The following is a 26,682-nucleotide window of genomic DNA, read 5'->3' on the forward strand; positions in this document are numbered from 1 at the left end:
TAAATCATACCACCAATGACACTTTTTGTTTTCTTCCTTTTTCTTTTAGTTTTAAACCAAACACTTAACACCGTAACAAGATCAAATTTCAAAGTTAAATAGAATTAGTCACATGCAGAAAACTATTTAATGAGTGAATTAAAATCTGAATTTACTAAACTAATACACCTTATGGTTTGCTCGCTTTCTCAGATTCAAATGTTAAACACAAATCAAAATTGAAGTAATATTTGATTTCTTAATCTCCACAATCACTATATTATTCTTGTTTATTTCAATCTATTTAAAGAATGTGCAAGACCAGAGCAGTGAGAATACCGACTGTGCTCAAAGCCAGTGTGAACAAGCCTGAACACTTCAGAAGTGGCTGACAATCGAATCCACTAGAGTTGATGGCCAACCATGTAACTGAGGTCTCCAAGTTAGTTTCCATGTAGAATATAATGCTTATTAAAGGATAAGTAATAAATATGTACCAATTTGCAGATCACATATATATTATTTAAAACAATGTAACCTGAACAATTGCTTAACACTTGGGACTTCCAAAAATATTTTTCAGGGAAGGGTATTTTACCATTGACATTGCTTAGAATCACTGGCCCATAGTGATCATAAAACCAGACAGACTTTCAGTTTTATTATTGTTTATCAATTCTCTACAGACAATGCACCCACTTGAAGCCTACACCTGGGCTTCCATGGTCAGCCCTAGGTATACCTCTGCTTGCAAATATTTATTCCTCTGAGCATATTTTATGTTTATTGTTTGAAATAAAATAAAGATGACTAAGAAATGAAATAAATCTTTAGGGACAAGTCAGCTTGCCTGGAAAACACTGTGGCCTCGTGGGAAACCAAGTTCCTTAAAACAGGAAAAGTCTGAAGCCCAGATGCCTTGCAGAGTTATGATCTCATCGTGTTGACAGGAGGTTATACTTCCTCTTATCTCTTCTGGTTCAAGGTTCAAAAGACCTCTCTGTGAGGAGAAAGGGTTCCTCTGCTTTGCAGACCTACCCTGTCTTACCAAAGGAAAAAAAAATCCCTTCTATATTAGCCATATCACCCATCAAAAAAGCCATTCAACTGAAAAGCAGGGAGTAGCATCACAGTGGCCATTTAGATGAAGTCTGCGGCTGCCTGTTAACTTTCTGTTTCCAGGGAGAGTGGCTTTGCTGATTTCCAGATGCTTAACCTGTGAAACACTGAAGAATCAGGGCCAAATGACCAACACAAACAATAACCATTTTAAAAAAGTACTGCCTAACATCTGCAATTTGAATTAAATCCTTCTTGTACAGAAAGTGTGATATTTTTCTTATGCTGCAGTGAAGAAAGATAACAGGTCTGTGGTTTTCATAAACTCTGGGACACCAAGAGCTTATATTGTATTGAAAATAGTGGATTTCTTTTCACATGAGATGTTTAAAGCAATGCTATTAATAATGCTGTGTATAACAGCTGCCTTTATTTATTCATAAATACAGCACAAACATCTTACTTGTCACAAGGAGAGGATTTTCTTTTACTATAAAAAGATAATTAATTCAGGCTGAATAAACTTAATGGTGCATTTGCCATCTGGGCAAAGCAAACAAAACACCAGAATAGAATTGTGTGAAGAAAAAATAATCAAAATATGGAATTAAAATACATGCTTAAGCTCTGTTTTGATTTCTTTAACAACAAATAATTTTCCACCCCAAGTATTATGCTCCTGCTTATTTGAAAGGAAATATAAAAGGCAATAGGGCATTTAAAAATACAGAACTGAACACGGACAAAAATTTCAGGTGATTTCTTTCTTCCTTTGTTTTTTACACATCAGCAACATAAGCAAAATGTTACACATAAGTGACAAAGCATCTCTTCTCATCTCTACCCATGAGGGACAGAAACTCTTATCGAATACAATCATATAGATACAAGTGTTTTGTGGACTTTAAAGAGCCATAAAAGTATAAGGGGATTCATATTATTTCCATCAGCCTGGTGTGCCCTTAGAGAGCAGAACTCAGACACACTGAGGGCTTTGACTTTATTAAATCAACTCTCGAAAGTGAACTTCGCTGACAGCCATGATCTTTAAAAACTCTGGAGAAGATGGTACTTGTCATGTGGAACCATCACTGCCCTGACATTCTAGTCTCACCTGTAGGCTTTTAGCTGCTTATTCAGAAATTTGGCTTCTTTCTTATCCTCTCCTTAAACATCTCGGATTCATCTCTTCTCAATCCTTCTGCAGCCTAACCCCCTGATTATATGTGTAATTGTGCTTTCAAAGCTTCCCCCCCACCCCCCACCACCCCCCCAGTCACACCTATCTTGCACCTTTCCATTCCCTGTTTTAACTGTGCCTTGCCACCAGACAGCAGAGCACCATTATTACCTCCTGATGCCTTCCTCTATCCCAGTTTTCTTGCTGAAGATGGTTGGTTTCCCTTATATCAAATAGTTCTCATTTAAAAAGTGATTTTAAAAAGTCCTTTTTTTCCAGAAAGGCTTCCAGGTGTGAATATTCGGACCACAGATCAATGCTGACTGGCCTCAGAACCCAGCACTGGATTTAAGTGTTAATCCTGAGACCTTGGCCTCTCAAGTCATATATACGGCAAACCGGTTTGTTGCACTTGACAGTGAATGAATAATTACTTGCTGAAGTTGGTCTCCATTAAGTGTTGCAAGGAGTCCATTAATGATGACAATAATAAGGCCCGTAGAAGATGATGCTATTAGAAATAATTTTATTATCCTGGGATTTAGCAGTAAGGAGATTTTGACTTCAACTCTTTTCTCAACAGCAGAAACAAAACCTGCTGTATTTTTATACGTATCAGAGTAAGAGTCCCTTTCTTTTGGAGTATAAAGCAAAATTTTTACCACCAATATCCTTACTTGGCCTATGAGACCAGTTGATATTTATCTTACCAGCTTCTTTCATTGTTTTCTTTGACCCTAGCCACTCTGGCCTTTCTTCTGCTCTTTGAACGTGCTGTAATCCTTCCATACTCAAGGTTTCGGCAGGCTGTTTCCCAGACTGATCCCCCTGCAGCAAGACTTTATAATTCATAGCAGAGCTCAGATACCACTGTTCAAAGAAGCTCTGACAGCTGGGATGAATCTGCCCCTTCCTTTATATGCTCACCTCGTGCCCTTCATAGAACCGACAATAACTGAATCAGCACACGATTAATTTGATAACACGACCCTCCTCCTAGAATGTAAACTCTGTGAAAGCTGAACCGATGGCTGCCTTCTTCAGAGTTGTAACCGCAGCACCTGGCAGAATGCTTGCACACAGTGGGTTTTCAATAAATGGAGTTACAATATGGCCAGAGAAGTGAATTCTTTCATGATAGTGAGGATGATGAAGACAAATCGCCTTTAGGGTGACACTGGAGTCCCTGATAATGTTCTCAAAGTGTTGACACAGTTTGTAAAAACTAAATGTACAATTTTCAATTTGGCTTCTATGTAACAATTTCCTCTTCAATTCCTCTTATAGATAACTTCTTTTCAAATCCAGGATTAAAGAGCTAAAATATAGGACTGTCAAAAGTTCAGAAATAACAGAAATAAAACCAGCAAATCACTGAAGTAGTAATTAGTAAAAGTTTATTGTGCACACACCAAAAAGTCTGCAAACCAGAAGCGCTCAGACCAAAACATGGAAGGCAGCTCAAGGGGTATATTGTGATAAAGTAGTTCCTTTAGCGAGAAGGCAGACTATTCTTTACAGTGATTGGTTATAATACTAAAATTTTCTTAAATGATAGGGAATTGGTCAATGGTTACCTCATATCCATCTCGAGAAATAGTTCAGATTTTGTTTATGGTTTTCAGAGGCATAAGCAAGAAATGACCCAGTCAGTTCAGCCTTGCAAAATAAGCTAAACTAGGGTTTCTTTGTATGACTAAACTGATTTTGTCTGCTTAGGGGATTTTCAAGGCTGGTCTCCGTTTGTTTTTTAACAAGGACAAAATCACAACTCTTTATTAATGATTCATTAGTGTTTTTTTCTACGTTGCATCCAATGGATTGTACAATTAGGGGACTTTTCAATGAAGCTAAAGTTTGCCTTGCATAATAAATTCCTTAGCGAAGATAAAATTCAATCATCAGATACATTCAGAAGCATTGAACTAAATCTCTATGGAAATGGGATTTCCTCTGGGCAAAATATTTATACATGATATGCATATGTTAACTGTGACTCATATATGAATGCAGAGAACTTACACTAAGCCTGATCTAACACAGATAGAGGAACAAAAATGCATTTTCTAGTATTTCTGCGTGTGGGGAAAGGGATCAACCACATACTTACTTGGTTTTCATATTGTGTATGTTGGTTTGACCTTATGAGCCTTTGAATTTGATGGACAGAAGAAGTAACACATCAAAACACATAATAGGGCTCTCTCACAACAGTAACAGCAGCAAAAGAAATAATTCCATCGATTCTCTGTTCTGAGGTGAAAAATGAGAGTATGTAAAACTAGGTTTCTGCTTGGGTTTTAAAAATCTCTGGGCTCACAAATTATGTATTGGTTCAGTTTGCATTTCCATGTCCTCTGACTTCTAACCCATTTTTGCTTATTGCAAGAGAGTGTAGAAATGATATTCTCTCATATCTTTTCTTCATCTGAAATTTTTAAAAGGTAAGGATATAATCCACAAAAATGATATTGGACTGTAAACCTAATTTTTATTAGGCTTGCCTTTTCTATTTGGAGTTTTAAGTCTATGGATTTGTGCTTGATTAAATGTAGTGTGAGGCCAATGCTTTCAGCATATAGGACAGCAGGTGAGACACAAACACTGTATTCTAGTCTACACAAATAACATTAAGCTGGTTTACTACAGAGGACAGTTTAAGAAGGCAAAATTCTGAAACATAAATGAAAAACTGATTTTGTTAAGAATTCAGGCATGAAAAAAAAACACTTAGGGTGTTTTACATGATTAGTTCTTTTCTTAAGTTAGCTAAGAATGTTTTAAGAAGCTTCACATCTATGCCTTGAGTTCCTTAAGATTAACTGAAGTGACTCATACTAAGTAAATAATGTGTGAGGAATTCTGAGTGCTGGAAAATGCCAAATTAAAAAAAAAATTAATGTTTATTAATTTTTGAGAGACAGAGATAGAGCATGAGCAGGGGGTGGGGCAGAGAGAGAGGGAGACACAGAATCCGAAGCAGGTTCCAGGCTCTGCTCTGTCAGCACAGAGCCCAACGTGGGGCTCAAACTCACCAATGACGAGATCATGACTTGAGCCAAAGTCAGATGCTTAACCATCTGAGCCACCCAGGTGCCCCTGGAAAATGCCAAATTGGACTTGTGTGCTTATATAACAAGAACAGATCATTGCCCACTATAAAATATTGGTGACATGACATTATGATTTTCCTTCCCCATCCCAACAAACACTGTAAGGAGGCTAACTTTTGTCTAAGGGTTGGAATAGCAACTTGCAGTTAAAAATGGTGCACTTTTCCTATTCTCCATCAATAGAAAAGCTAGGAAAAAAAATAAACTGTAGATTTTAAAAACCCATTTCAGATGAAATTAAAACAAATAAACAAAAAAACTTGCCACAATCTCAATCCCTAAACTTTAAAGTGTGGCTGTAAAATACTATTTGATATCAGGGAACAAACTGATAGCCAACACACAACTCTTTGAAAGTCAAATAGGATATAGATTTCTCCAAAACTATCTTGAAAGAAATGCTTAAGCATACATTGACTAGAGTAATGGAGATACACGAGCATGGGTGGGGTACTGGGGATAAAAGAATGTTTTGACAGATAACTGGTTTGTATTGTGAAATGGAGAGAAAATGAATTTGTAGGAGATCAGTTCCTAACCTGGAGTCTCTCAGTGAAGAACGGACCCACAAATATATGGTCAACTAATCTTCAACAAAGCACGGAAGAGTATACAATAGAAAAAAAGACAGTCTCTTTAGCAAATGGTGCTGGGAGAACCAGACCACAGCATGCAGAAGAATGGAACTGGACCACTTTCTTACACCATACACAAAAATAAACTCAAAACGGATGAAACACCTAAATGTGAGACAGGAAACCATCAAAATCTGACAGGAGAAAACAGGCAGCAACCTCTCTGACCTGGTCACAGCAACTTCTTACTAGACATGTCTCCGGAGGCAAGAGAAAAAAAAGCAAAAATGAACTATTGGGACCTCATCAAGATAAAAAGCTTCCGCACAGTGAAGTAAACAATAAACAAAACTAAAAGGCAACCGACAGAATGGGAGAAGATACTTGCAAATGACATATCAGGTAAAGGGTTAGTATCCAAAATCTACAAAGAACTTACCGAACTCCCAAAACACAAATAATCCAGTGAAGAAATGGGCAGAGGACATGAATAGACATTTTTTCCAAAGAAGACATCCAGATGGCAAACAGACACATGAGAAGATACTCAACATTGCTCACCATCAGGGAAATACAAATCAAAATCACACTGAGATACCACCGCACACGTGTCAGAATGGCTAATTTCACAACTCAGGAAACAACAAATGTTGGTGAGGATGTGGAGAAAGGGGAGCCCTACTGCACTGTTGGTGGGAGTGCAGCCACTCTGGGAAACAGTGTGAAGGTTCCTCAAAAAATTAAAAATAGAACTACCCTATGACCCAGCAATTGCACTACTAGGGATTTATCCAAAGGATACAAAAATGCTGATTTGAAGGGGCACATGCACCCCAATGTTTATAGCAGTGCTATCGACAATAGTCAAAGTATGGAAAGAGCCCAAATGTCCATCAACTAATGGGGGAATGGATTAAGAGGATGTGGTATATACTCACAATGGAATACTGCTCAGCGACAAAAAAGAATGAAATCTTGCCATTTACAACAATATGAATGGAACCGGAGGGTATTATGCTTAGCGAAATAAGTCAGTCAGAGAAAGACAGAGATCATATGATTTCACTCATATGTGGAATTTGAGAAACTTAACAGATGACCATAGGGGAAGGGAAGGAAAAAGAAGATAAAAACAGAGGAGGCAAACGATAAGAGACTCTTAAATACAGAGAACAAAATGAGGATTGATAGGGGGTGGGGGAGTGGGTTAAAGGGGTGATGGGCATTAAGGAAGGTACTTGTTGGGATGAGCACTGGGTGTCATATATAAAAGATAAATCACTGGGTTCTATTCCTGAAGCCAAGACTATACCATAAGCTAACTAACTTGAGGAAAAACAAAACAAAAGAAAAAAAATGAAAAACAAACAAAAACACCATAAGTGAACTAGGTGAAAGAAATGGTGATAAGACAAAAATATTTCATTTTAGTCATAGTTTTATTAAAAAAGACCTTGCAAATTTCAGACAGTATACTGCAAAATATATAAACAATTACTTTATGTCAGATAATGCTGGCTCTAACGAACCAGCAAATTTTTTATTATACATGCATGGCAAAAAAAAAAAAAAGTGAAAATAAAATACCTGCACTTGGGAAAGCATGGAATACAAACATCATTACAACCATTAGTTTCCTATACACGATTCTACCTATCTACCTCAGTGGAGCTTTATTATTGTCACTCCCACGGAAGATTTACTGACGCATATTACCTGCCAGGCACATGCACTTTTTGTCTTTTATAACAGGTGCTTTATATATCAATTACAGAGTAAAACACCGGTTTCACACCTATTTCTTCCTTTCTCATTGGTAGTTAATTCTTCCTCCTTGTGCTACACCTAATGGAGAAGTGAAGGCTGGTGGTCAGTGGTCCTATGCTGGCTGGAACATACGGTTTCCCTGCCCCAGGGGTGCTCAGCCCCACAGCTTGTGCGATTTGACTATTGCCCTTGAACGAATGTCCCCTATTTTCTTACAGGAGGTAAACATCAATGCAATTTCGAAGGATAAAGTATATACACAATTTTATTCAATACTTTATATTATGCTACAAATATGTACAATTTCAATAATAAATTAAGAATAAATGAACGAAATAAGTACGAAGACAGTTCATAGACACCATGTTGCTCAATGACATTTTTCTGCCTTCATTTCTAAGAGTTCGTGTGATCCAAGATTCCAGATTGTCCTCTTGTTAAAAAAATTGGGGCAGCATGCAAGAAATGAGGAGTTTCACAGCCTCTAAGCCGCAGGAAGATGGTTGCTAACAGTAGAAATGCTGAAGGGGATCAATCACAATCAAGAGTTGATAAACATTTGTACAATATGTACAAAACTCTGCAGAAATTCTTTAATGTTCTTTTCCTCCAGTTCCTCACATTCTTTGCATCCTGTTTCAGTTATATTCTAGTGAATAAGAAGAAAGGATTAGATTGCAAAGACTACTGTATCCCTTTCCTGGGAATATCACATCATTTGAACCATACAGTGAGGTCTTGAGACATAAAAACTTTGGCACATTAATGTCATATTTGGAAAAACCACTGGAAAAAACTGGGAGATCTGGTTTAGGCTTATTTTTCCTATAATGGGTTAAGGACATTGGAGAAATAAGCCATGTCTATCAGACCATGGACTTCCTGCTTAGAGCCCTTCAGTAGTTTCTGATCATCTACCCCATAAAGACCATGCCTCCCTTGCATGGGACACAGGCCCTCCTTGAGGGGTTCCTCACCTGTTTCTTTCACCTGTCCCCACCACCTCCAATGACATACCCTAAGTACAATGAGCTCATGCCTTTACCCCCACATACACATCATGCTATTAGATGCCTCACTGCCTTTGTTCTTCTCTCTGCATATTCCACACTTGCTATTTTAGCTACCACTACTCAGGCTGAGATTACTCAGGTCCTATCTCCATTAGGAAGGCATTCCTAAACCTAGGAGTTCCCCAGGTTGGGCTAAATGTTCCATCTTTACATTCTCAGAACTCTCCCTCATATATCAATCATATCACATCATATCATATCATATCATATCATATATTGATATTAGGGAGTTTTTTGATTTTTATACCACTAGTCTCTAGGCTTTTCTAAGAGCACAAGGCCACATATTTTTGTTTCCCTAGCCTTTAGCATAAGGCCTAGCACATAGTATTCCCCCAGTCATTGCTGGTTGAACTAAACTATTTAGGTGAATACCACAAATTGTAATTCAAACACCGTTTCATGGATAACTAGAATATTCCGAATGTAGTAATCATAAATAAACTACTTAGAGATCATCCAAACCAGGAAAGCTGTACCAGCAAAAATCAAAATTAGATCTTATGTCCATTAAGCACTTGAAATTCAGATTCACCAACATTTATCAAGCACATACTCTATGCCAGGGACTGTCATATTCTATGTAGTGCTGTCCTATTTGAAAATAATCATGTCAGATAGCAAGGCAGAGATATTACACGATGCATCTCAGTTGACATAACCAGTGAAATGCTCTACATCCGGCTCTTCTGACTACAGTCTTGCCAGCTCCTTCTACTACACGTGCTACACATACCAGGCCATGATGACGGTGACTGTGAACATGCACATTGAATATTCTACCAATAACAGAGAGGTTAACAGAGAGGTATCACAAGAGTATTTTAAACATCAGTATAGGCATTTCATAAATATATTAAGTGTCTAGAATATGCCCGGCATTGTTCTGGGAGCTGGGATACAGCTCTAAAACACACACACATATACACAGACACACAGAAATACCTGCCCCTTAGACACTGACATTCTAGTAGGGAAAAGCAGACAAGTAAGTAAAATGTCAGATAGTGGGGCGTGCAGAGAAGGGGACAGGATGTGGGGGTGGATTGCAACTGTGAAGAGGTGACATCACTGAGAAGGAGACATTTAAGCAAAGACCTTAAAGCAACCTGGCATTTTTAGAGCAGTTCAGGGTGTCCAGCCCTACTCGCTCAGAGGGTCTTGGAACATTCAGTTACCTCTGCCTGTAAACATACTTCCCCAGATAGGAGGCTCATTCCCTCATGTCTTTCCAAATGTCAGCTTAGCAGGTAAACCTCTAAAATAGAACCCCGGCCCTCTTACCTGCCTTCTTTTTGGCCACTGATTTAATAAATAACTGAGTCATTATTCATTTCCTTTTGCTTGCTTTATTTATGATTTACGTTTTACTTATGTCCTTTAAGAGCAGAGACCATGTGTGTTTTTTCACTTCTGTTATCCTAAAGGCCTACAACGAGGCCCCAAAAGTATATGTTAAATTCATGAATTATTGTTATGCCTTCTTTGTTTGTAAAACTTCCTTCTATCCACTCTGCTTTGGCCACTAGTGTTTTGCCATGAAAACCATCATTCTTTTACTTCAGGGCCTTTGCCCAGCTCACCCTCAGGCCTGCTGTGGGAGTCCTTCGCATTTTCTCTCCTAGAACCATACTTCTCGTGGTGCATGGCAAGGCCCAAATTCTACTTGAATTTTTAATATTTTTATTATTATCCTCTTGTGGCATTTGTCCTTCCAGTGGATAAGAAGAAGACCTCCCCTGAAGCGAAGCCGCTTGGGTATGAATCTGGCTCCCCTTTTACCAGCTGTGTGGACTGGAGAAAGTGATTCAAGCCCTTGGTGCTCCGATTTCTTCAACCTTAAAACAGAAACAAGGAGGGGCACCTGGGCAGCTCATTTGGTTAAGAGTCTGACTCTTGATCTCGGCTCAGGTCGTGATCTCACAGTTCATGAGTTTGAGCCCCACATCGGGCTCTGTGCTGGCAGTGTGGAGCCTGCTTGGGATTCTGTCTCTCCCTCTTTCTCCCCCTTTCCCTCGTGCATTCTCTCTCTCTCAAAATAAATAAATAAACTTAAAAAAAAACAGAAACAAGGGTAACTCACAGATTTATTGTGAGGATGTAATGAATCACCATTTAAGCCTCAAAGAACAGTGTCTGGCATAGAGTAATTACTGAATAAATGTGGATTGCTATTATTGATGCTAAACACTTAACTATGTAATTAGAACGATGTCTATCCACTGCACCTGGTGATAAACACCTTGGGGCCAACGACCTCACTGGTTCATCACTGTCACTCTAGCACAAAAGGGCCTGGAATCACGCAGTAAATGTTTGTTGAATGAATACACTGATAGACCACTTTAGGATTTTGGACACACTATTGATGGTGCCAGTTCTGAAGGTCACTCCGCTGGCATTAACTCCCTCTCCCAAGTGCCTCTTCGGACAATCTGCTTGTTCATTACATCCAGCTAATGACTTCTCCCAACCAAGACATAAACATCTGATATAGCTCTGTATGACTATTGGGTAACTCACCCTGTTAGAAGATAAACCGCTGTTTGCTAGGATAATAATGTTTTCTACTGTTTGATGAATGGTCTCGTTTTTGGACTCAAGCGAAATAACATGTAACTCCAGGAGAAAGCACTTCATCGCTGTTACTTTGCAATTGGGCTAAAAAAAGAGTTACAAAGAATCACTTTGAAAAAAAAGTATCTTTCCATTATGCACTTTTACATAGATGCAATTTTGATTTTTTTAAAAAGTTAATCCAAATATTTTATAAAGAAACACAAAACCCCTAAGAAGTTTTACACAGGAGGCAATTTTTTGCTTTGTTTTGTTTTTAAATCAAAACCAAAACAGACAATAAAACAATCTAAAAAGATGGCAATAGCATACAGAAGAAAGAACACAAAGCTAGAAAACATGGAAATAACAGGCCACTTTTTCTCAATGAGAGCATTTCCTCCTTGTAAAAGGGTAGTAATACCAGCCTGAGACTCTCAAAACATTAGTATAGATAGTCTGCTAAAAGAATTTTTAGAATCAGACTGTACTGTTAATATCTGAAACAGTGACAGCTGCTGGTCATGCTAGTTCCATAAGTCCCAGAGCTCCAGGGGCAGAAGAAATCCCAAGAAATTTATTAGAAAAATCAGGGTAGGAGTACTGCCCATTCACGGGCTGGCCACATCAGAAAGGTACCTTTCAGATACCACAAAAATATGTTTCCCACAATAGTGACTTTAACAAAATCCCCAACTTAAAAGAAAAGAAGCATTAATGATCATCTGGGGATGTGACCATGGATTGTCTGACTTTAGGTTCTCACTGCCTTGTACAATGCCTGGGATCCTACAGGCACTTCCAGAATGCTTACAGAATGGATGAAGGGAGGAGGGAACACACCCACATTCCTGGCATTGGCCATATTCCTTATCTCCCACAGCAGCTGCTCAGGATTGCAAGGGTAAATACCATCCCCACAGATAGATACGTAGGTAGGTAGGTAGGTAGGTAGGTAAGTAGGTAGATAGATAAAATAATAAATAAAACTGAGGCTCATAAATGTTTAGTGACTTCTTAGGCAATGCACCTAGGAAGTGGCTGAATCAGAGTTTACATCTAAATTTCAACCACAGCTTCTTTCTATAAGCCATGAGTTACAAGGTTATCTTCTTGCAAAAAAAGCAATCTCAGGTTGCTGAGTTTGGGTGGTTACCTGCCTGCTCTCTACTTTGAAAGAAAAATGGAAAACATACTAAAGCCTAAGGAGGAAGACAATGTCTATGTGTAGCACCACTATCCAAGGGGTTGATGAATATCTGGTTTTTCTAGCTTGTGGTGAAGCCCTCTTCCCAAAGCTGAAAAAGCCTTCGCAGGTGCAAATTCTTCGATTTCAGAGAAGTTCTAATTGAGCAATCACAGAGAGTGGACTCACTGTTCTCCTCGCACACAACATAGAGTTTGTTTTCCGTGTGGTGAAGAAGTTGGGGATTTGTTTCTTGTTTTTTAGTAGCCAACTCAGAGGGAAAGAACAGCAACATCGCTAAAATTATACATGCCTTAGGCAATGTCAGTGTATTAATGAAACAAGTTCAAGATCATTTTTTAATTCTGATAGGTTTTATGAGCTGTGTTTATTTATTTTCTCACATCGAGAGTAACTGGCCAGAATTCTTTTCTGACAATTGTAGAGATTCATGCAAAATGTGGAACATGAGTGCATTTAAGCAATTTGTAGAAAATATAATTAAGCGTGGAAATACACTCCAGGACTGGAAACAAGGGCTATGGCGGACAGCTTTAAATTGAATCCATTAACCTGATTTTTGCACTTAATTGCATCATGATCTAATTGCATCATAAAATATGTAATATGTTTTGTTTGACATTGATGGAAAAGGCTGTTTTATATTTTGATTTGGTACCATTATGAAAATAGCATCTATGTAAGCTCTTTGTCCCCAAGTCCCACAACCTCAACAATTACTTACAAAATGCATTGATCGCATGTTGTCAGAACACAACAAAAGTTAGACTTAAAAACTATACATTCTTCAGTAAGTTTATGAAAATATACTTCTTCAACTTTTGAAAACTGGAAAATATAACAATTTTCAAAAAAAAAAACTCTACTCACATGAACATCACTTTCAGTATATAAAGTGGCATCGATATGTAAGGACTGAAAGGAAACAAAATTAGATAATATGAAAAATTATGACCTCCTTTAGATATAGTGAAAACAACTTACTGAACATTTTAAACTTTTTAAATTACATTTTTTTAAATTTTGAGATGATTTCAGTTTCATATGCAATTATAAGAGAAAATGTAGAGAGATCCCACAAACCCTTCACCATTCCTCAGTGGGAATATCCCGAATGCCATAGTACAATACCATAACCAGGAAACTGACACTCATCCGATCCACCCACCTTGTTGAGATTTCACCAGTTCCATGTGCACTGATGTGGCTATGTAGTTCTACTCAGTTTTACCAGATGTGTAAATTCATGTAACCACCTCCACAGTCAAGGCACAGAACAGTTCCATCACCATTAAAATCCTCCTCCCACACTTCCATAGCCCAAACCACCTTTCTCCCTACACATTCCACCCCCCACTTTCTAATCCCTGGCACCCACTTCTCTCATCTCCATTCCTATATCACTTCAAGAATGTTATATAAGTGGAATCATATAGTACAGAACCTTTTGAAACTGGCTTTTTGAAAAACTTAATAGACTATTCTTTGAGCAGTTGTAGGTTTCTGGAACATGAGAAGAAAGTACAGAAACTTCCCAAACTTCCTTGTCCCCCTGCACAGTTTCTTCTATTATTAGTATCTTGCATTAGCGTGGTACATCTATTACAATTGATGAGCCAATACTGATACATCTGTAACAAAAGTTCATAGATTACATTGGGATTCACTCTCAGTGTTGTATATTCTATGAATTTTAACCAATATATAATGACATGTATCGACCATTACAGTATCACACAAAATAGTTTTATTATAAAAATCACCTGTGCTCCATCTATTCATCTCTCCCTTTCCTCTAACACCTGGAAACCACTGATGTTTTTACTGTATCCAAAGGACATTCTTATCCATTGGATACATTGTGCATCCATTGGATATTCTTATCCATTGGACATTCTTATCAAATGGATATATTCTGTATACATTCTTGCAAAATGTCATAGAGTTGGAACCATGTTGTAGCCTTTTTAGATTGGCTTTTTTCACTCAGTGATGTGTTTTTAAGGTTTCTCCATGTCTTTTCATGTCTAGAAGCTCATTTCTTTTTATTGCTGAATAATATTCTATTGTATGGATGTACCTCTGTTAGCTTATTCAGACTGGCTTTTTTTCACACAGCATAATACTTTGGAGAGCCATCCAACTTGTTTTATCAGTAATTTTTTCCTTTTATTTTCTCAGTATTATTCCATGATTAATGTACCACAGTTTATTTACCTGTTCAAGGGCATTTGGGCTGTTTTCAGTTTTTAGCTATTATAAATAAAGGTCTATGAATGTACATGTGCCTGTTTTCCTGTGGAGGTAAGTTTTCATTTCTCTGATATAAATGTTCGAGAGTGCAACTGTTGGATCACGTGGCAAATGTGTTTTATATTGGTGGCAAATTTGTTTTATAAAAAACACCCAAACTATTTTAGAGTAGCTATAAAATTTTACATTCTCATCAGACATATGTGTGATCCAATTTCTCCACATCCTTGCCAGCATTTAGCATTATTACTTTTAATTTAAATATTCTTACAAGTGTATAGTGATATGTCATTGTCGTTTTAATCTGCAACCTCTAAATAATATGCAGCAATTTATTGGTACTTTCTTCCAGAAAAAAGTCTTGGGGTGATTTATAATTTCTTCCTTTCTAATCTGCCCACGTTTAGTTCTTGTTCTTGCCTTGCCAATTTAGCTAAAGTTCCAACACTGTTTTGAATAAGAGTAGTGAGAGGTGACATATTTGCCTTGTTTCTAATCTCAGCAGAAAAACATTCAGTCTTTACCCATTATGTATGATGTTAGCTCTAAGTTTTTTGTACATGCTTGGTATCAAGTTGAAAAAGTTACTTCTCTATTTCTGGTTTGCTGAGAAATTTTACTAGGAACAGGTATATTTTAAAATGCTATTTCTCCATCAATCGATCTGATCATAGGATAGTCTACTTTAGCCTGTTGATAAGGTGGATTACATTGACTGATTTTCCAATATTAAGCAGGTCTTGCATATTTGGAAACAATCCCTTTGGTCATGGTGTGTAATTTTTTTTAATACACTGGTGGATTTTATTTGCTAATGTTTTATTGAGAATTTTGCATCTAAGTCATTAGAAGTATTTTCTGCTTTCTCTTTTGGTACTGCCTTTGTCTGGTTTTAGCATCTGGGTAATACTTGCCTCCTAATATGAGTTAGAAGATGTTCTTCTATTTTTGGAAGTTATTGTAAAATTGGTGTTAATTCTTCCTTAAGTGTTTGGTAGAACACTCCAGTGAAACCAGCTGGGCGTAGGGATTCGTTTGGGGGAGTTCTTTTTGGCGAATTCAGTGTCTTTAATAGTTATAGTAGTTTGGGGATTGTTTATTTCATCTTTGTTAAATTTTGGTAGTTTGTGTTTTTGAGGAATTGGTCTATTTCTTCCAAATTGTCAAATTTAGAGAATAAAGTTGTTTATAGTTTTTCTTTATTATCCTTTTAATGTCTGCAGATTCTGTAGTGATAGTCTCTAATTTCAGTCCTGACATTAATGGTCTATATCATCTCTCTTTTAATCTTTGTCAGTCCTGCTGGAAGTTTATCAATTTTACTGATTTTTTTCCCCTAGTAATGAGCATCATGTTTCATTAAGTTTCTCTATTGTTTTCCTGATTTCAATTTCATTATTTTCTGCCCTTATATTTACTTTTTCTTTCCTTCTGCTTGTGTTAGGTTTATTTTGCTCTTCTCTCTCCAGTTTTTTGAGGTGGGAACTTGGCTAGTTGATACAAGATCTTTCCTTTTTCCTAATATAATCACTTAGCTTTACAAATTTCCTTCTCAGTAATGCTTTACCTGAATCCTACAGATCTTGATATGTTGTATTTTCATTTTCATTCAGTTCTATGTACTTTTTTTTATAAACTTTGAGACTTAATCTTTGACCTATGGAATACTTAGAAGTATTATTTAATTTTCAAGCGTTTGGAGACTTTCCTGCTATATTTATATAATCGACTTCTACTTTATTCCACTGTGGTCAGAGAACATACTCTGCATGATTGCAATTCTGATGAATTTGTTAAAGTTTGTTTTATGGCCCATGATATGTTTAGTCTTGGTGAATCGTGCCTGAAAAAAATACGAATTCCCTGTTGGTGGGTGAAAGGTTTCATCTATTGTTGGCTGACTGTGTTGTCGAGTTCTTCTATATTCTTTTTGATTCTCTGTCCAGTGATTCATTTGTTACTTAGGAAGCGGTAAAGTCCTCCACTATAATTGTGAATGTGCTTTTTCTCCTTTCAGTTTGATTCGTTTTTGCTTCTTGCCTTGTCAGGCTCTGTCATTGGGTGTATACACATTTAAGATCACATTTTCCTGGTGGATTGATCTCTTACCATTTTGAAATGTACCTCTTGATTCTAGTAATTTTACTTGCCGTGAAGTCTACTTTATCTGATATTAATATAACTACTTCTGATTTTTAAAAATTACTGTGTGCATGTGCATCAGCTTCCTAAAGCTATTGTAATTAAGTATCAAAATGAGGGCTTAAAACAAAAATAATTTATTCTCTTACAGCTTTGGAAGCTAAAGGTCCAAAATCAAGATGTCAGTAGGGCCATGCTGCCTCCAAAGGTTCTAGAACAATCCTTGTTTACCTCTCCCAAGTCTCTAGTGGCTCCTGGCAATCTTGGGCCTCTTGTGGCTTATAGCTGCATCATTCTGGCCTTCTTTGGCTTGTAGCCGCCTCCAATTTCACATGGCCTTCTTCCCTGTGAGTCTCTCTATGTTCTGACCTCTTCTTGTAAGGACAGCTAGACATTGGAGTTAAGGCCCAACCCACCCCAGTATGACTTCATCTTAACTAATTATATTTGCAAAGACCCTATTTCCAAATAAGTTCACATTTTGAGTTTCCCAGTAGACATAACTTTTTTATGGGGGCAGGGGGGCACTATTCAAACCATTATAATATGGTATATTTTTTTCTCTTTTCAATTTCAACCTACTTATGCCACTGGGTTTGAAGTATTATTGTTTAATTTCCAATTGTAGACAGCAAAATGGCAAAATGTGGTTGGTGTTTTGTTATCAATTTGGCCAATCTCCCTCCTTTACTGTATTCTGTTTCTCCTCCCTTTTGAGATGCTAATGCTAGGAATGTTGAACCTTTTATTATCCCAAAGATCCCTGAGGCTTTTTTCCCCCCAGTCTGTTTTCTATTACTCTATCTTCAAGTTCACTGCCTTTCCTCTGTCACAGTCATCCTGCTCATGAGTCTCTCCAGTTTGTTTTGTATTTCAGTTATTGTATTTTTCAGTTCTGTCATTTTCATTTGGTTCCTTTTACATATTGTATTTCTTTGCTAAGACTTCATTTTATCCAGTTGTTTTCAAAGGTATGTGTAATTGCTTGGTACATTTTTATGATGGCTGCTTTAAAATCCTTGTCAAATAATTCTAACATCTAAACCATCTCCATTTCAAAGTCTATTTCAGAGACTTTTCTCATTCCAGTTGTGTTTTTCCTGCTTCTTGGTACAATGAGTGATTTTCAGCTGTATTCTGATATTTTAGCTTTATGTTAGGAGACCCTGGTTCCATCTAAACCTTCTATTTTAGCATACAGCCACCCTGTTTGGGTTGAGGCTCTGATTTACATATATTTGCTGTGGTTCCCATGACAATTTAGTTTTCAGAATCTTTGTGGTGCTAACTTGAAATGCTCAGTTCACCAGATGCCCCTGGGATGCCCACTGGCCCCTGCTGTATCACCCAAGGGGTGGAGGACAATTCTCTTGGCCAATTGTCAGTGGGACTCCTGTTTTCTTCCCCCTGCTAGTTCTGCCAGGCCAGCTGGTGTCTAGATGAGAGACGGGGTTCTCTGGCCACAGGACAGAGAGCTCTTCCCTGGGACAGGCCATGCCCCCTGCAAGTGCCTCCAGGCTGCCAGGTTTCTTTGGTAGGAGAAGGGAGTCTCTGGCCTGTGGTGATAGAGAGCTCTTCATACTGGGCCACTTATAAATTGAGTTTTAAAGATAATTACGATCCAAAAATTGTTAAGTAAAAGCATTGAAGGTTTTACCAGGCTCATGAATTTCTACAAAAATATTGCTTCAAGTGAGATTTCATTAAGACTGACAGCGAAACACAGGGAGAGGCATACTCCACAGCAATCATACCAGATAGCTTATGGAAAAATGAGTACTCACTTGAATAAGCTTGTCAATTATTTTCAAATCACTTATTACATCCTGCCAGTTTGCCTCTGTTTTGGGAAGACCTGCACTGATACAGCTGAAAGCAAAACCAAAGAGCAAAACATTTTGAATAAGCATAATACTGGCTTGATGAATACATAGGCAAAAGAGCAATCAAGATTTTCTTATTCCGATCAGCGAAAAGATAAGTGTTATCCTTGCCTTTGTGCATTCAACAGCTTTGTAGATGAATATAAACGCAGAATATACAGTACAACCCCTTGACACTTTAGACTAATTTAAGGGCTGACCAACTGGGATTAGAGAAAAACCTAATTTGGGAGGATAACTATAAATAACCTGGTGCGATTTATCACAATGGAAAACACACAGCACGTAATGTGTGGTAGTGCTCAGTAAATGTTTTTGAATAAACTGCTGATATTCTTTAAGTAGCAGATCCATCAGACTTTTAAGTCTATTAAATTGGTGCAATTCTTTATATATATATATATATATATATATATATATATATATATACACACACACACACACACATATATATATATACATATATATATTTTTTAATTTTTTTTAACATTTATTTATTTTTGAGGCAGAGAGACAGAGCATGAACAGGGGAGGGTCAGAGAGAGAGGGAGACACAGAATCTGAAACAGGCTCCAGGCTGTGAGCTGTCAGCATAGAGCCCGATGCGGGGCTCGAAATCACAGACCGTGAGATCATGACCTGAGCCGAAGTTGGACGCTTAACTGACTGAGCCACACAGGCGCCCCTATATATTTTTTAATGTTTATTTATTACTGAGAGAGAGAGACACAGGGCACGAGTGTAGGGAGGGGCAGAGAAAGAGAGAGACACAGAATCTGAAGCAGGCTCCAGGCTCTGAACTATCAGCACAGAGCCTGACACTGGGCTTAAACTCACAAACCACCAGATCATGACCTAAGCCCAAGTCAGACGTTTAATGGACTGAGCCACCCAGGTGCCCCAGGTGTGATTCTTAAAATAAGCAATAATCACTTTCATGGAATGACTCTGATAGTAAATATTCTTTACTATAGATTCAACATGCACCTTGCACATTGCTCAGGCTACGACTATGCTTGCCCTAGCTTTCTTCATAAATATTACAGACTTGAGCCAAATCCAGTCTTGAATGATCATATACTTACTCATTTTGGTAACACTCAAATTTAACATCAGGACAAAAGACTCATCATACACTGACCAAGTGACTGTGGAATGATTCTTCAAACTTCAGGAACCAATAGCTGCTCCCTGATGGATCTTGTACAGAAGCAAGATAGCCAATACTAATTTTTCCTGTGAGCAAAGATGCACTACACACATCCACAGCTCCCCACACCAGGAGGGCATCAGTAAGGGAAAGTGAGCTGGGAGTCATACTACATAACTACAGGTTGGGTACTTTGGGCCAACTGTGTACAGAGTGTTAGCTACATCTAAGAAAGAAGAAGAAAGTTAATAAAGCACAGAAATGTCTGAATGTTTATGAAGAGGAAAAGCAAAAGGCCTAAATAAAGAAATGTTTCCAATTGAGGGAGGATAAGGTTCAAAGGACAGGAGACTTCAGTGCCAGGGATAGATAACAGAGTAACACGAACAAGCCCTCAGTATCTATTTTTTATGTTGTGAAAATCATGTAAGATGTGAATGAGGAATGTACTTCCAAGTTTAGGTAAATGTTAAGAGATCCAGTTTATTGGAAGGGTATAACACTTAGCTGGGATATTAGCAGAATGTAGAAATGTTCAAGTGGGTGTTAACCAAACTTCCTCTGAGTGTTCATAATCTGCCCTCTATTGTTCCCAAATACTTAGAGCCTAAGGATTTAAGCAAACTGGACATAAACCAGTTTAATAGAGAATATGCTGAGTAACAATGATCATGGCCATTAACATGATGATATTTAGGCTGAAAGATACAATTACCTCAAAATGAAGACAGGAATGCAAGCTTCAGTTAAAAAATGGCTGTTCAGAAGTAAACACAAGTAGCACTGGATGGAAGTACTTCTCAAATATGGTTTCTGAAAAACAGAATCATATGCAAAGCAGTTAAAACATGTTTAGTTAAAAAATGATATACATTTATTTTTTTTTTTTTTTGGTTTTTTTTTTGTTTTTTTTTGTTTGTTTTTTGTTTTTTTTTTTTCATTTTTTTATTTTTTTTATTTTTTAATATATGAAATTTACTGTCAAATTGGTTTCCATACAACACCCAGTGCTCATCCCAAAAGGTGCCCTCCTCAATACCCATCACCCACCCTGCCCTCCCTCCCACCCTGCCCTCCCTCCCACCCCCCATCAACCCTCAGTTTGTTCTCAGTTTTTAACAGTCTCTAATGCTTTGGCTCTCTCCCACTCTAACCTCTTTTTTTTTTTTTTTTTTTTTTTTTTTTTTCCTTCCCCTCCCCCATGGGTTTCTGTTATGTTTCTCAGGATCCACATAAGAGTGAAACCATATGGTATCTGTCTTTCTCTGTATGGCTTATTTCACTTAGCATCACACTCTCCAGTTCCATCCATGTTGCTACAAAAGGCCATATTTCATTTTTTCTCATTGCCACGTAGTATTCCATTGTGTATATAAACCACAATTTCTTTATCCATTCAAAAAATGATATACATTTAAAATGATATTTTATCATGTTGTAGGTTCCAGGAGGTAAATTGATCAAAACTTCAGAATTAATGCTATTAGAATTAATGAAGCTAGAACTTATCTTTCTTCCTTTCTCCCTCCTGCCATCTCTGTCTCTTATGTGCAAAATTACTTACTATATATTTTTCCAGATGCATTTCAATGACGATAATTTTAAGAAAATTCCCATATTACTAATCTGTGTATATACTAATATCACTACTTACTTTGTTTCTATTATCCTTATTCTCCTCATATTTTTTTTTCCTTTTTAATAATTCAACATATATTTTTTGTTTGTTTGTTCTTAATTCCCTATGGCATGTTCATTTTTTTTTTCTTTGGATGTCATTGAAAACAGTTACAGACCCAACTAAAGATACTCTGTGCCATCCTAACAAGTGATACATAATAATTTTTCTTGGTGATTTAGGGAAATATTCATCTTAGAACTTCTCAGAGTTTTGATATGTTTGCCTGCCTCTTTCACACTGTCAAAGCCTTTACAGTTTCAGAGAGCCCTTGAACCACTAAGAATCTGTTTCATTTAGTCTACACTGAAAGGATGAATAATACCTAGACCTTGCCATCAAAGACTACACCATTCATTGAGTAGATGAAAATTCGAAGAACAAAACAGGGTGAGAAAAGTGAAATGATACATTTACAATGGCATGAAGAGCCCATCAGGGTGCTAGTAGAGTTCAAATACCTATTCCACTTACTTTCAAAATAAGAATAGTCCACACATGAATAGACCCCTGGGACACAACAAGATCTTTGGAGAATTGTCATATAACTTATCATGAAGTATCTGAGATTCAAGTGATCCTTTTGAAAAGTCCATATACTATCTCTACTAATTTTCCTTACCGAAATTCTCATTACTCAATGCCAGAGTAAATCCTTAAGTGTTGAAGAAGAGCTGGCTATGACAGTGGGATTCCAGCAGCCATCCATCCAGAATACTTCCTACAATACAATCGAGGGTAAGGAATTAAAAACATGGTGGACTAGTGAGGAAAAGGACTAGTGAGGAAAAGGAAGGAAGAGAATTAATATTCACTGAGCACATACTTTTTCATGGGCACTCATCAGTCACTTAATACATACATCACTTTTAAATTATTTTTTAAGTTTATTTATTTATTTTTGAGAAAGGGACAGAAAGAGTGAGCAGCGTGGGGCACAGAGAGAGAGAGAGAGAGAGAGAGAGACAGAGAATCCCAAGCAGGCTCTGCACTGTCAGCACAGAGCCCGATGTGGGGCTTGAACTCACAAACTGTGAGACCATGACCTGAGCTGAAACCAAGAGTCGGACCTTTACCCCACTGAGCTACCCAGGCGCCTCTATACACATCACCTTTAATCCTCACAACAATCCTACGGGGTGGGGTTACCAGCATTTGGGTAAACTGCCCAGGCCCCAGAGCAAGTCCAAGACCACCAGGATTTGAGACCAGGTCTGTCTGAAGACAAAGCCCAAACACTTTCCACTATAGTATGTTCTTGAATTGGCAAATTCCAAAGTTGCATATTTACTTAGTAACCAGTAGAAGTCACCAAATACCTGGCTTCATATAAACCACTGACTGTTAATTTAATTTACAACAGAAGTATCTACTTCTACAGACATTGAACAGCTGTTTTCAGTCTTTGAAATAAATCACTGTTAATTGAAATGTTATTTGAGAATTTCATAAGTAACAAATTCTATTTTTTCTAATTCAAGGCAATGAAGAATGTGAGGTTTACACAGTCCCATATTCAACTCCATTTTATTAAAGTAAAGATTAAAACTAAGACATATAAAATATAAACAATTATTTTTGCCATCCTTTAAAAATAGTATGTATTTGTTGACCTCTCCACAAAAATCAAAATCTGCTTTGCCCCTGACATAAATATTCATTGCAATTAAGTTTTGTAAACTCAATTAATTAAATTATTTTATTTTTCACATGACTTTTATGATATATGATGTATAAATCTTTATTTTTTTAATGTTTTATTTATTTTTGACAGAGAGAGTGCACACGCACATGCATGAGTGGGGGTGAAGCAGAGAGAAAGAGGGAGACAGAGGATCCAAAGCAGGCTCTGGGCTCTGTGCTGACAGCAGTGAGCCTGACAAGGGGCTTGAACTCATGAACCGTGAGATCGTGACCTGAGCCGAAGTCGGACGCTCAACCGACTGAGCCACCCAGGCACCCCTGATATAAAATCTTTAAAAGAAAAACTAGTATTTATCTACATGTTAAACAAGACACTATGAGAGTACCTTCAACAGGAATGCCTCTTTTTCAAAAACATATTAAATTCAGTCATATGACCTGAATCATATGTACGATTTTAATTAAAGCAAACTCTCCTTATTCCTCTCAACCAATAATCATTCTCTTTGCCTGTATTATCTCAATGCTTCAAGTTTTTACAAAACTTCACATTTATCTCGTAATTGTCCAAAGCCTCTTAAATTCCTTCCATCTTTTTGAGTTATGGTATCCCAAACTTCGCATTGGTCAAATAACAGTATCTATTGACCTGGGACTGAGCGGTACTGAGGGTGATGGAGGTGTTAATAAGGCCTTGGGAAACTACTGCAGTAAGCAATGAGGATTTCACTTCTGGGCTTTTGCGGCAGCGCATCTCCCCACGTGCAGGGTGTCTGACCCTTACCAGTGTGGCAGTGGACTTGCACTGCCCCGCCCAACCACCTCCAGCTGGCATAGGTCAAGGAGACTAAGTGCTGTGCTCAGAATGCTCCTACCAAGCATGGTGGAATGCAGCAGAAAACCACACCAAAAGCTTCAAGCAAAATAATGTTAATAGAGACCAATGGAGGAGAAAAGGAAACTTTTACAGCTTTGCCACCAACAAAAGAACTGATGTGGTTTCCTAGGCTAAGAGCAAAATATCTGGCTTTCAAAGCAGCTCTGGAAGCATTCAACCTGCCACCTACTAGTGCTGTGGACCAGTAATTTTACTAAAATATGTGTGAGTGTAAGCACGCACGTGTGTGGGTCAAAAATCAGTGTGGATCTTAAAAACTGAAAATGTAGAATACCCTATTCCTTTCTCTTTAGCCAGGACTCAATGTTAACTATTAATATAATTAATATTAATGACGGTAATATTATAATATGTATTGCTTACCTAGTGCTTTCGGTTTATAACATTATTTCCTATACAGTACTACATTCAATCCTGGCAATATCTTATAGCGAAAGACATTACTCTTATTTCACAGTGACGAAATTGAGGTTCTGAGAGGTTAAATGACTTGCTTCAGGTAAATGTCATGCATGTGGCCATGAAAATCTACCTCACAATCCAAGTTGGGCAGAAGGAGGAGGGATGCAACAAACTGAGAAGTGTAAGCCCCTTAATATAGGAAGTAGCTGGGGCACCTGGGTGGCTCAGATGGCTGAGCATCTGACTCTTGGTTTTGGCTCAAGTCATGATCTTGGTGGTTTGTGGGTTCAAGCTCCACATCCAGCTCTGCTCTGGCAGCGCAGAGCCTGCTTGGAATTTTCTCTCTCTCCTCTCTCTCTGCCCCTTCCCTGCTCTCTCTCTCTGTCTCAAAATCAACAGACATTAAAAAATATATACATATGTGAATAATAAAAATATATATGTGAATATACATATATATATATAATAAAAAGCCCTGCTCTCTAACAGTTTAAAAATAGGTCTTTCAAATTTCTTGTGTGAAACAGAATTCAAGTTCTTCCACATCCATTATTCCATGTGATTCTCACAAAACACTCGCTAGAAGTGGCTGAAACCAGGTTAATTACTTTCTGAGAAGGCAAATCTAGGTATGAAATAAATTATCCACTTCCCTTTATGTCATATTTTTGGAGAACTGAGAAAGCAGTGTTTAATCCTGGCGTACTAATGGCATATGGTCACGAAATGTCCTCACAATCAGCGTCTTTGGTTTGCCCTTCACTCAACTGGGTGCACGACTCCAGGAAATAAAGAAAGACTAAATCCCAGCCCTACACCCAAGTTGCTCACCAAGTTTGAGCAGGAAATTTTTTGCGATCTTGTGATTGGGTGTCACTGCAGGGTGGCTGTTGACCTTATGGTGGCACTGCAAAGCTAGCAGGATGTCACTGCCCAGGGGTAAGACATTGGGAAGAGTTGACAAATCAACACAGCTGGGCAGCTCTAAGAGCTCTAATTCTGGAGTGACTTGTGGAAAATAATTGTGCACATCTTGCATTCCATACCAATATTGTAGTCCTTCCCGGTGAGGAAATATAACCTAATGCACTGCCGTTTGGCCTTGTTTTATTCTGTTTCATTATTTACTCGCCTTGTCACACATTTAAAGTAAATTTAAAAAGGCTTAGCACAAAAGAAGAGTTATAAGTATTGGTTAATTTGGTAAACACATTAATCTGTTCACTCAAAAAAAAAAAAAAAACTAAAAGTGAGGGCAAACCAACGTTGCGTGCTTCTGGAGAATATAGAGAATGGAAGACAGCATTGCTGCCCCTTATGCATTTAGTAAATATTTACTGAGTACTTACTATGTGCTAGACATTTCTCTATGACCTTGGGATACATCAATCAATGCAGAGGACAGAGAACCTTGGTTTTAGGGGGAAAGAGACCATTTGTAACATACATAAACTATTTAATTATATATTTGATTAGAAAGAGGTAAGTGATATAGGGAAAAGAAAACACAAAGTAAGGCAAGAAGGATGTGGTCGCGATTTTGAATAGGTGATCAGGATAGAGTTCAGCGAGAAGAAAATCACATCAGAGATGTAAAGGCAGGAAGGGAATGTGCCCTAATACACCCAAGTAAAGAGCATTTGAGGCACCCGGAAGAGCTAGATCAAAGGCACATTGGCACCTGCATGTCTGTGAGTCTGAGGATCAGAAAAGAGGCTGAGGGAGCAAGCAAGGCAGAGCATAGTCTGAGATGGGGGTCAGAAAGGTGGACAGGGAGGGGTGGCTCAGATTGTGCCCTTTCAGCCACTCCACACTCTAAGGATCTGAAGTGAGAAGTCACTGCAGCATTTTGGGCAAATAACTGATACCCTCTGAATGACATTTTAAGCAATCTGTCTTGGCCCCTGTGTTAAGGACAGGCAAGGATGGAAGCAGAGGTCCTGAGACTACAGGAATGCAGGTGACACACAGTGGTGGCTGCAGTGTGAGGGGTGGCAGTAGAGACAGGGACGTGTAGTTGCAGTCAGGAAACATTGATATGACAGAACCAACAGGATTTCCTGACAGACTGGATGTGGGCCATAAGACAACAAAATACTCCCAAGTCTTTGCCCTGAGCACCT

General features: G+C 37.9%; 1 protein-coding gene across 4 annotated transcripts in view; it reads right to left on the bottom strand.

Annotated features, from left to right (window-relative positions):
* Positions 1-7,920: 7,920 nt before the first annotated feature.
* Positions 7,921-26,682, bottom strand: part of IL15 (interleukin 15) — a 137,120-nt gene continuing 118,358 nt past the window's right edge. For 3 of the 4 annotated variants that reach the window (XM_042935421.1, XM_042935420.1, XM_042935423.1), the window contains exons 2-7: positions 22,238-22,336; positions 20,653-20,750; positions 18,689-18,773; positions 13,380-13,424; positions 11,270-11,407; positions 7,921-8,322 (exon numbers count right to left, since the gene is read on the bottom strand). In XM_042935421.1, coding sequence (XP_042791355.1) covers positions 8,215-8,322; positions 11,270-11,407; positions 13,380-13,424; positions 18,689-18,773; positions 20,653-20,750; positions 22,238-22,249 — 486 coding nt within the window. In that variant the 5' untranslated portion in view covers positions 22,250-22,336 and the 3' untranslated portion in view covers positions 7,921-8,214. The remainder of the gene's footprint in view (positions 8,323-11,269; positions 11,408-13,379; positions 13,425-18,688; positions 18,774-20,652; positions 20,751-22,237; positions 22,337-26,682) is intronic. The other variant, XM_042935424.1, reaches the window with a different exon arrangement.

Source organism: Panthera leo, chromosome B1 (assembly GCF_018350215.1).
Source record: "Panthera leo isolate Ple1 chromosome B1, P.leo_Ple1_pat1.1, whole genome shotgun sequence".
Classification (NCBI taxonomy): domain Eukaryota; kingdom Metazoa; phylum Chordata; class Mammalia; order Carnivora; family Felidae; genus Panthera; species Panthera leo.